Below are 12,401 nucleotides of genomic sequence, written 5' to 3'. Positions count from 1 at the left end.
TGTAGTGTAGAGATAGCACAAGTATCTTGGTTTCAGTAATGCATCGTTTATTAATCTGAAAAATGAACTCAGGATGGACTAAACACTGCATGTAAGTTAAGTGTGTAAGGCTTTAGCATTTCACACCCAGTAAAGTAAACCTAGGGTATAAAGAAAGCGTAGGTTCTTTGGTCCCCCTTGTCCAAGCTGGTTTTTATTCTGGCAAACTTAAGTTGCAAGTGCAGTTTGCAATTAAATTTCACGATTAAATGTTATTTCATACCAACAAATATATGGAGTGACCTGGTCCCTCTGATATGCTTAGGTGTTGCCTTCAGTGGAACAGAATCTGCTACTTGAGAGTGGAGAAATGTAAGAATTCAACATTGCATTCATTTTTTATGACCCTTATTTAAATCACTGGAAATGGTACATCTGAATTTAGCGTGCATTTATCAGATGATATGCTTCTCTGAAGATATTAAATGAAGAAAACAAAGGAATGGTTTCTTCCATACTTACCCAACTAGTTTTCCAAAATATACTTGAAAAGCCTGTATGGGAAATTTCTTTGTTCAAGCTGTATGTACACTCACACATTGCTTGTAATGGAACAGGTATCTTTTCAATAGGGAGGTCTTAATTTTTGCTCTCATTTATCCAGGAGCAAACAGGAAACCTCAGTCCAAACTTCTCATTCCAAGAATAATAGCAGTGTCAGTCACATTTTATGAAAGCATCGTAGAATTTATATAAATAAAGCCAGTGTACGTTTCAAAGCATATATGCAATGTTGGCATTTTGCTGAAAAGACCAAAGAGCCGATTTCAAATTAAAATTGTCCTGAATGTTAAATTACGTATTTAGTAATAATAAAAATATTAAAAAGGAAAAAAAAAAAAAGCAGTACGTGTACTTCAGATTATAGGATAAAGTTTAATATATTTTATTAGCTTAAGGGACACCGAATAGCTATCTATCCAGAACTTCAGGCATGCATTTACATAAATATATTAAATTAAGAAAAGCAATTATACACTTAAATGTCCTTTTGTCTAGAAAATCATTAAATCCACAGATTAACAATAAATCCAACTCTATGCATTTATCACTTCCAGATACAACTGTTCAATTTCTTAGATATTACACAAATACATTTGTTAGAATTTATATGCATTATACATATATTATATATTACATAATAGTGTGTATACATACATGATGTTCAATAATATAATTTGTACTTTCATAGCACTTTTCATTTGAAGAGCTCAAAGCGCTTTAAAAGGATTGGTTTCACTATTATTCAGATGGAAGTTGGAGGCACAAAGATGCAATTATTTAAGATTATCTAGAATTTGTGACACAAAATAACTGAATTCTCTTGCTTTGAACTTCAGCCATGCTGTCTCCCTAAAATGAAATACACATAGCATATGTAATCTACATAGGTAGACTTGCAACGACTTGTAAGTTCTCAAAGCAAGAAAGCAATTACATTAATAATGTTAAGCACATGACTTTGGTGAGGTTCATGTGCTTAAAATTACTTGTGTGCTCCTGTGCTCTGCTAGACTGGTGCCTGTATATGCTTCGTATTATAATACAGTTTATAGAACGTAAACATAGTTTGAATTATATTTTCTAAGCTATTTTCCCACATTTCAAATGTACACACAGTACTTGATGGCTACTATAAAATAAAGCTACTTGAACGGTGGAATATCGCAACAGTTATGTTCTTAAGTGACAGATTTTTGTTATTTCCTTTTCCTTTCCTGCTTGGCTCCCATTAAAATCTAATTGTTCTCCAAAGGGAATTAAGTTTTCATTCTGTAGTATGTTTTGTGGGGAACAGCTAATAGCATTGCTGGATAATTCGCAGGGTAGAATTACCCCTTCTGGTATTAGTGGTGATCTCTACAAGATACATGCGGTGACCTAATACCAGATGGTTTCTGGTCTCGGTGTAGCCTGATAGGAATTAAGGCCATTCTGAACAACACTGATTGTGAAACTGCCTAGAGTGTTTTTTCTTTTAGCAATTCTTCTAAATTCTATTCAGAAAATGGAATTTAGTTGACATGATGCGAGTCACCTTTTTCTTCTACAACAAAATGCATCCTGCACACAGACACAGAAAAAAAACAAACAGCCACATGTCTCTGTCTTCTTCCCACTCAAGAATTTTGTGAACATAGCCACTACATACATTCACATACTTCAGCTGGCTCCTTCTTTCTGAAATTTCTGAGAATTTAAACAACTTTTCATTGAAAGATTTTTTTTTCACTTTTGCTTTCATTTAGAAGTGAAAATAAATGGAAAAATCTCACAGATTTTAAGAGGAACTTAACTATAAGGTATGTGATACCCTACTGATCATATATAGAAGACGGAAAGTTTTAGTTTTTTTAATCACAGAGATAAAACTCTTCTGCAACAAGCCAGCTTGCTGTTTGAGCTTACTAGCAGTAAATTCTGACACTTTGGATGGTGGAAGCCGATGTGTGTACAGTACACAATAGGTAAAGAAGTGCATTAAATACATGTTGTACAAGGCATTAACTTTTGTGAATTCCCATAGCATACGATGATCACTAGAATTATGTGTTCAGCATCTGGAGTTCTGGTAAGCTGATGTGTCAGTTAGCTTTCCAATCAAACTGTACAGCATGAAGAAAAACCTTCATGGAAGCCTGTGAGAGTTTTAGTTGAGTTGTGGGATAACATGATAATCTTTTCCCAGTGCGTAGGCCAAATTAGTAATTAACAGTTCAGGAATGAACTGAAAGAAAAAGGTTGATGTGTCCATTGAACCATTTATACAGTGCTGTAAAATTAAAATATTTCTCTTATCCAAGGTTAAGCATTAATAATACTGTCCTATCTGTCAGTCTGTCCAATGTAAATTTATGCAGAATTAATTACATACTAAAATTGTTTATTGTCTATTATGTATTTCACAGCGTGAAAAATTTCTAGTGCACACTGTTAATTGAAGTCAATGCATACAAAGGCAAGCAGACAAACGCTTGGCCTGGCATGGGCCTACAGAATACCTATTTGTATCCAGTCCTGCACTTATTTATACCTGTTACTTCAGTACTTTGAGTAGCCTCCTTGCTTTCGATCTTACTGTCCTTTGTTATCAGTAGGGATAGGAACTTTTTTTTGTTGTTGTTCGATCAAGATGTATTTTTGATTGCAGTATTACACCATTCCTATTTAATACATGAAGAAAGGCTTGAAAATGTGCCTAAATACATTGAATGGAGCCTCTGTAAAACTGTACTCAGAACAGCTGCAGGAACCTTTCCATTGATGTCTGTGAATTGGGATGCTGTCCTTTCTGTGGGGGCAGTTTCTGGCTCTGCCTTCTTATGTGCATTTCATCAAATGGAACGGCTGACTTATTGTTTAAATTATTTTCTTGCTTAGTGGCATATGCTTAAATATTTGACATAAGCACGTATGTGCAAAAGAGAAAAAATGTGAATTAACTCCTCAGCATTTTTAAAGAAGTATGAAAAGTCTGGCAGATATAACAGAATGCTTGTGTAACTGTTGGCAATATTTATAAGGAAACTCAACAGGGTCGGATATGTTCTGTACTTAAAGGCAGGTCTGAATCTGCAGTCCTATTCTGGAAAACCTGAGTGAGCTTAATGACTGCAGATGCAGACAGAAAGATAATGCGTGCAGTGGCATCTATAATGAAGTTCTGCCAGCTAAGTGGATATCTTTTAAGGACTTAATCCTATAATTATTGAAGTCAGTAGGAGATTTTCATTTGACATCATTGGACAGTGAGTCAGGCCCTCAGAGTGTGAAGGAATCCTGCACTGAGCTTTCAGGTTGTTTCAGCTGTTTCACACCTATACCCTAAATGGTATGTATTATTTCACTGCATTACTCCCCTTCTGAAAAAGAGGAAAACTTTAGTGGAATGATATTGCTTTTTTTCAGTATTTTTACAACATTTTTATCTGGAATTACACATGGAAATATTTGTCAGCATTTTGTAACCCAAACTCAGATTGGTGGGTCTTTACTGTGAATTTGGATTAGAATAAATTTAAGATGTTGGTTGCCTTTTTGGCAGAATTCTTAGTAAAATACATCTTTTTAAAATTACTCCTGTAGAAGATTTCTTGGGCTGAAGTGCTTTTGGAGTCTCAGTTTTGTATATTTGTACACAAAAAGCAACATATTTTCATCTGAGGAGTATTGTTCTGCTTTTTACTTGAGGTATCTAATTACTGGATTGAGATCAGTAAATTTCTGACTCGCTCTGAGGCTGAGCAGCTGGAGGCTCTTACTCCTGGATATAACATACAGGGTAACGACCAGTGTCCAGATAAGCTACTGCATCAGAAGTCACTAGAAGATGAAAATTCTGTGGAGCAATTGAAAGATAAAGATCTCAGTCTACTGGTCCAACTCTTTGATGCATCTATTATTATACAGTTTGAAAGAAAGGTAGCAACACCTATGGCAACCTGGGATTATTGGGGTTTGCTGTCGTTCTAGAGAGGAAGGAGCTGCAAAGCCAAAACACAGAGAAGTGAATGAAAGGAGATTAAAAAAAAAAAAAAAAGTTGTCATGGTTGCCAATATAGGACTTATATTCTTATTTATGCCTAATTTAGAATTCAGATGCATGAAATGGAATAACTTCTTAGCATTTAAAGATACAGTGAATCTGCATTTGTGTCTCAGACTGTTAATGGAAGAAATTTATTTCCTCCAGGTGAAAGATTTGAGTTGTTATTTCTTACTGGAGGCATCAGAAAAGTTAGCTTAATGGTTTTTTTTTAGGGGGGGGGATTTGTTGTTTTTTTTTTTTTTTCTTTTTCCTGAAATAGGAGTAAAACAATTTGGAGGTAATTTAACCTAACATCTTTTTTGTCTGAAGAGTTATCTATGGAGAAAGGACACTTGTAATATTCAAATAATATACCTTTTTTCTGATAAGAAGCATCTTAGAAAGATTTTCCGTCTTAAAATAATACGATGAGAGCTGAAAACTACAACAGGAATAGAATTAGGCTTCTTGCAACAGGTATATTTGTTCTCTTTTAACAATAGAAAGCCTGAAAGAATGCTCCAAATGTACAATGTACTGGGAACCGAGGGGGCAGTATCTCACAGTAAAGGAATAAATGAATGGAATAAAAGATTAGGAGCGACAGAGACAGAGACAACTTGAACACACACATAAAATCCTTTCTGGAGGCCCTTATCTAATTGCCTCATTTATCTAGTTTCATTTATAAGCTCAGTTTTATTCTTGGACACTTGCAGAGATTGTGTGAGAATGGCTGTGGAATGACCTGGCTGGCAGCAGGCTTTCTACAACCCCCCCTTTTTTTTTTCTTGTATGCCAATTCTCAGGCAATTACTGCAGTTGCCCTTTTTATATTAGCATCTTGGGTGGCTGGGCCTAGGCTTTACTTGCTGTTTGTAATAGTATAATTTCTTTTGATAAATAAGCAGTTGGGATTTTTTGTGTCTTTTTTTGAGAATATTTCTCTTCCTCTGGGACTTCCTACATATCTATGTGGGCTTAATGCAGATGCCTGCTTTCATGTGATACCAAAAATGATTTAAAACTGAAGCAAAACACCTTTCGCAAATTATTTCTCTTTTCCTCTTAATCTTCCCATAGATTCCTTTTTGGTTTTGAAGTTTTGACTAAAACTTTCTTTTTTTATTTTAATAAACTTAAGTATTTGATTCAATTTTAAAAGTGGTTTTCTGGCTTCAGCACTGTTGATAGGAGTGTTTGGGGCTTTGTTTTATTTTCTTTTTCCATTGGTTTGAATGAGTCCTGGATTTAATTCTTAATCTTTAATAGTGTTTAATTTTCTGATTCCACTAGTAGACTGAATTGTCTTTATTATTAAGATGAAGACTGTATTTTCTTTGTTACCCCTTCTCTTCACAGTTATGGCATATAATGGCCATGTGTGTGCATGACTGTGGCATATACATTACTGGGGATCTTCAATTTAGGTACCATCTGTGGAATTTGTGGGAGTTTTTTTAAGTGTACAGAATTTAAACAGAGAATCGAACTATCACATCTCCCCAGCTGGCTATTAAGAATATCACGAATTAAAGTTTATTTTGTAACATACTCATTAAAAAAAGTGTTAAAGATGTTGTCTGTGTCAGAGACTTAAAAGTTGCTAAAATATTTCAGCGACTTTCTGGCTTTACCGATTATGAAGAGTGCAATAAAACTGCACTATCTGACAGATTTAGACAGCTGGCTCATTCATGAGAAGTTCACATTTTTGTCACCCACATTGAATAAGGAAAGATTAGATGGTAAGGTCAATTTACAAAAATGGTTGTCAGGACATTTTTAATTGTAAAACTTTTTGTGATGGAATTCAGGAAAAAGACTAAAGACAGAAAGCAGTGGAGACAAAGAGCTGCTATTAACCTACAGATGCTACTGCAGGGTTCATTTTCAGATTGGTCACACTGCTTAGCCAATGAAGTGTTAGTGTAACTATAAGGGACCACCCTTTTTGGGGTGAGAGGGCAATTCGGTCTTCATGCTCATTTAATCCTGAGATGTCTTTCAATGGTCTGTCAGTTGAATCTACATTGTGCAAAATTATGCATGCACTTTTTAATGCGGACTATTGTTCTCTAAGCACTTAACCAAGATTTCTCAACCAATTTCCATTTGGCATGAGGTCACTTGAAACTCAAGCAAACATATATGGAAAGCAAGTGTAATTTTCTGTTCCTCTTAGCTAGAATACTTATTAAGATAAATGCAAATAACATTTTTACGTGCTTAAAGATTTACTGTTTATTAAATCAAAACCGACAACGTTCCATAAAGGAAAAGTTGTTACATGTCACTGCCCTGCAAAGAGAATTTTGCTACTGGAGAGCAATACAGTTACAGTAAGCTAGATGTTATTGCCTAAAGTGTTGTAAACTGTCGACATAAGTAGCTGCTTATAGGAACCATTAGTGTGTGCATGGTGGTGGCCATGCTACTCTTTATATGTGCAAGATTTTATAAAAGCCAAATAGTGCAAAGGAAATCTAATAGACGGCAAACAACGAACAAAGAAACTGCCAATAACTTCCCAGAGATGGAGAGGGCACCAATTCGGAAGATATATCTGATTAAAATATTAATACTTTCAAAAACCTGACTATAGCATGTACACCATATTTATTGATACATTTACAAAAAATCAATTTTACGTTAGCTCTTCAAGAAACATTTACATTTAAAACCATATTTGGCAATAATTGTTATACGTTTTATACAAGTGACATCTTACACAGCCAACAACTGCTAATGTGAGCTTTCATCCAGTGAAGTTCCATTCAGTGTGAAATCTGTAGCAGTCTAGTTGTGTATAATCTAGCCTGTCCTGTCATAGTGATAATCATTTTATGAACACTTTTAATACATGCTCAAATTTAATGTTTGGTTGGCGTTTTTTTTTTTTTTTTTTTCTTCCATCCATTGTAAATGAATACAAGTTGACACAAGGATACAGAGCCACAATACATTCAAGTGTTTGCTCTTTCCTCATCTCTCCGATTAAATTGGTGAAAAATGTAACATTAGTATTACACAGGACATAGTAAAGCTGTTTCATCTAAGTGATGTCTATATTATAAAAATAAAATAAAATAATATAAATATGTAAGATGAACCCAGTGCCCATTGTTAAATAAAATACATGATAGAAAGCAGACCTTCTAGGATGACTGGTTTTGAAATATGTGAGTATAATTTAATTATTAAACACTTGAAACAATCTTGATATCAAGCTGCGATAACCAGATTTTTGCATCTATGCTAGATAAGGAAATACGTAACAGTCTGTAATAGAGTTACATTGATGAAGGTGAAGATTACAGTCTTACAATGAATTGCCTAGATAGGAATGCATAAAGCAGTTCTGAAATAGTCTCATAACGTAGTTCATTTCACCTTAAAAACTGTTACAACTGGATTTCATTAAGTCCAGCAGTTTACATGGTGATGGTTCAAAACTGCTCTCTTACTGCAATAATTAGCCAGTTGCAGACGCAAGGTTTCTGGGATGTCAGTGAATCCATTATGACATTGGGAAAGTCCTTAAATGAAAATGTTTTGCAGTGGAATTGCTTTGTAAACTATTTCTCATGAAGAAATACATATAAAAAAATTCCACTAGCTGTAAAACCGTATTTGTGATACTGCTTGCCCATATATGTGTTCAGTATCTGTACATCTAGAAGATGTACACAGATATTAACACATATACAATGAATTTATCTGCACATTTCTGAATATTATATTTAAATTAATAAAGTAAATCAAATCACTGGTATTTGTTGCAGGATAACAGTCTTGAAAAAATGATAGGATTCAAAACAAATGCCCGTTGAAAGTGTAGTTTCCAAACAGTCCCCAAAACTATACAATATAGCTGGTTAGATCCAGCAAGTAGGATGTCATGTCTAGGATCTGATCAAGAATACCTGCCCTTGTAACTCTTCGGATGTTTCTATCCACTTGTTCACACTGGGGGCCAAGATAGCCTTTTTTACATAAGCATTTATTAGGCCTTACACAGACACCTCCATGTCGACACGCTGGGTCGCACTTTGCTGTGGGTAAAAAGAAAGAACAATTTTCTTATTTCTTTCAAGTATTACACAGCAAAAAGATACAATACGTATTCATTAAGAACTTTTCTAGTCTGGTAACGGTAAAGCACATAAATTAAAAACAAAATAGGATGAAAGATACTTTGAAACTGTATTTTTTAAAGTTGTAGAATATAAGGGGCAGGCAGTATTTTTGTATGATTGAGAGACTGTAATTCAGGATAGACTGAGAAACTCAAATGGCAGTTTTTTGAAAATGACCAATTCTTGCATTCGTTTTGGAGCGTGTCGGAGACTCATCTCAAAAGATTTTAGGCTCCAACATGATATAATTTGAAAACAAGACACATAAAATACATACCACTTAGACAGTGGTGGTCTACATCATCCCATTTCTTAGGGGCAAGGCAAAGGAATCCTGAAGTTGTGGAGACACAATAGAATCTGACCGTGTCCAGACTAGCAAGTACTAAATCTTTCAATCCAAACTAAGTCATTCTTGTTCATCAATAAAATCTCTGAAGCTGATGAAATTTATGCTCCAGTCTGTAAGAATTGTATGCTGACCCTAGCAGGGTCCTTCTGAGTGCCCTTCCAACCTGAAGTATACTGTAGTCCCTTTGTGTGATCCTTGCTTCGTCCTACCCTACAATTCTTTTCGTCTTTCAATTCACCTCCGCTTATAGGCATCTAATCAAGTTCCCTGAGCAAATGTGAGTCGGAAGACTGTACTGATTCACTAATAGCAGCTTCTGGTACCCACACTTTCTCTGGAAAATCTGTATAGGCTGGAGTTACGTAGCTCAGCAGCAGTAACCACAGTCTCTGTGGGACACTGATAGCACAACCACAGTACTCAGCGTCATTTGTTCATGCATCTTGTCCTCTTGGTGGCTTACTCAATATCAAATTTGAATGCAGTCTCTTTTTGAAGTGACTTTTCAAAGTTAAGTTATAGCAAAAAGACAGGTCCACAGTTATTTGTCATGGATTACAGTTATGTCCTGATTATTAGCTGCTTCGCGATGACTTGTACATAGAATTCTTTTTGACAAACTGGAGTCGTTTTTTCTGTAGAATGAAAAATAACTATGTTCCAAAACCAAATTAGTTGTATTAAATTCATGAAGTGCAAAATATGCAATAGCGACCTGCAGGCCTAATATTACAGTCTTTCCTGACCAGTTACTCCTATTTGATATATACAAGATAAAATTGAAGGTGGGAGCTGAATATCCAAACACTGAATATGTATTGGCTGGATTTCCTTTCATTTTTATAGTATTGGTAAAAAAACTAAGAATGCTGTTATCTGTCATACTTCTGTTCTTAGTTGCACTCTGTAGTGGTTCACATTGTATTAGGTGTTTTAACTGTTGCGCTGACATTAAAACTTATTCTTCTCTGACACCTCAAGAGATCAATATCTTATATGTTGTCTTAGAACTAATGGTCAATGATACATGTTGAAAAATTCTCAAATTTTTAAAAGCAAATAATGCCATATCATTGCTTTTCTCAGTTATTGCTATGGATCTATATACAAACCAGTTCTGCAGAACTCTCCTTCCCAGCCTTGATTACAGCAGCATTTTCCTGTAGGAGTGCAGTGCCCGTTTCGACAGTGCCTTGAGCATTCAGATGTCAGTATCTGTGCCGACTGAGCTGTTCTTTTGCATTCTTCAGGAACTAAAGGCCTGTATGAAAGTATATGAACCAAACGTTTAATTAAAAATCTGCTTTCGCACATGAAATAGTGCAATTTTCCACTCAGTATTATTATAGTTGTTTAAAATGAATTCTGTAAGAATGTGTGGAGCAAAAGTATATTAATGCAATCAGAAAAATCCAAATATCATTTAATACGAGTATAATACAGATGTTCTCAATTGGAAACTTAAATACTTTAATATGAGGTACATTCATTTTCTTCTATTTAGAAAGATCTTGACAATGAAAATAGTATGCAAGCTTCATTTTTTATTGTAGGGTAATTCTTTTTTAGTATTATCAGTGGGAGAGATCTGTCTTTTAAGAGCAAGGCTTTTTTTTCCCCTCAAAAACACCAATGAAAATAAAAGTGGTCTGTTAGAATACAGAAAAATGCAGTACGATTTATTATTCTTTCATACAACTGCCTTCAGAAGACTTTTACAAGATTAAATAATAGTCCCTGAGTCTTCTTGAAGCCTGAACTTGGTGAAAAGAACTTATCTCAAGCAGCATATATCTCCAGACTTAGGAGATGAATGGTATCTCGGCAGATTTCTTATGGTGTTCAAGTAGTTGACTTCAGATAGACAGAGCCACAGGAAATCTGTGAAAAAAACCTGAAAATCTGTCTTGCTTCCATGGCTAAGTTAAGCGAATGAAGCAGTGGACTTGAGTGAAAGATAATATTCTCCAGGAGAAAAAGTCTTTTTTTTTCTAGCCTTTGTTTTTCTCTTTTGTCTGTCAAAGTAAGGAATTATTCTCAGGCATACTGGACAGTTTATCTACTTTTCTTGCCATTTGGAAATGTCGGAATAAGAAAATATATGATATTTTTGAGAATGGGCAGAGAAAGAGTAACAAATTTTGCTGATGCTCTTAACTTTTGTGTGATTTCTCCTATTTGAGAATTCACTTCTGTTTAGTGAATGCATACAGGTAATGGAGAGAATAATCTGAACAGCAAGTTTTATGGCATACGTTATGAGAGACAAAATAATTTTGCTTCTGTCTACAAACTTGATTTGACTTTAATTTGTGGTCTGTATGCACCTTTAAATATCTGGATCTCAGGAAACATTTTTTTACTTAAGGTGACGGAGCACTGACACAGATTGCCCAGGGGTGAGGAGATCTTCAGAAGCTGCCTGGGCAGCTGGGTGGCCCTGCTGGAGCTGGGGCTGGGTCAGATGGACCCAGGGGGCCCTTCCCACACTGACCATTCTGTGGTCATGTAAGTGTCTGAAGCGTATGTGTGAAAGCAATTCTAGTTTAGCTGACTTAAAATATTTCTGATGCTGTTTTTTTGTTGAGTTTCTTGGTGTCAGGTCTAATGTAGTACAGTTTTTCTGTCAGTCCTTGTTTTGGATGTCTGGTAGCTTTTTTTCATTCAGAAAAGCACAGCATAATATTCCTTAACAGGGAAGTATTTGTAGCATCTTAAGTTGGCTAAATGTCCAGCTAGAATCCAAACAAAATTAACCAAAACAAAAAGGTACACAATAGTAAGAATTGAATAGAAAATAATGTTGTTTCTCATACTGACGTAGGTATTAAATTACATGCAGGCAGTGGGAATATCTACTTGCACACTTGTTACACTGTCAAATATTAAAATCCTAGACTGGTACACCTGTGTGAAAAAAGATCTTGACAGTCTTTGGAGTAAGAGAAATGGATAGGATGGAGGTGTAGAAAACACCAAAAAAAAAAAAAAAAAAAAAAAAAAAAAGAGGAGGAAGATTGGGAATTCTTGTTTACGTCCCACTTCAAGATCAGAAGAAATGTTGAGGGAAAAATAAAATTAAATTAACTAGGTGAACCTGTGGTTTCTAAGGTACCAGTGAAGCCCAGGTTACCAGGATAGTTAGCTTTGTCTAGCAGGATTTTGATATTTCGAAGCACAATGGGGCCATTCAAAGTAATTCTAGATAGGTTAACATTTTTATAAGGAAAGCAAGCACACATACCTAATGTCACAGAATTCCCTCACTAGCTGACTGGGCTTAGATTTTTTTTCACCCATTTTGGCATGCAGCTTTTTAATGGTACATTGCAGAGCTTCTCAC

At 35.2% G+C, this 12,401-nt stretch overlaps 2 protein-coding genes across 9 annotated transcripts in view; one reads left to right on the top strand and one right to left on the bottom strand.

The window, feature by feature from the left end:
- The window catches only part of ANAPC10 (anaphase promoting complex subunit 10), a 160,863-nt gene that overhangs the window by 84,140 nt on the left and 64,322 nt on the right, over positions 1-12,401 (top strand). The window lies entirely within an intron of this gene.
- HHIP (hedgehog interacting protein) overlaps positions 896-12,401 on the bottom strand; it is a 77,013-nt gene continuing 65,507 nt past the window's right edge. For both annotated transcript variants that reach the window (XM_085222136.1, XM_085222137.1), the window contains exons 12-13: positions 10,171-10,319; positions 896-8,622 (exon numbers count right to left, since the gene is read on the bottom strand). In XM_085222136.1, the coding sequence (XP_085078262.1) occupies positions 8,429-8,622; positions 10,171-10,319 (343 nt within the window). In that variant the 3' untranslated portion in view covers positions 896-8,428. The remainder of the gene's footprint in view (positions 8,623-10,170; positions 10,320-12,401) is intronic.

Source organism: Meleagris gallopavo, chromosome 4 (genome assembly GCF_905368555.1).
Source record: "Meleagris gallopavo chromosome 4, MGAL_WU_HG_1.1, whole genome shotgun sequence".
Classification (NCBI taxonomy): domain Eukaryota; kingdom Metazoa; phylum Chordata; class Aves; order Galliformes; family Phasianidae; genus Meleagris; species Meleagris gallopavo.
The sequence above is the reverse complement of the archived record's forward strand: the minus strand, read 5'-3'. Positions and strand labels throughout refer to the sequence as shown.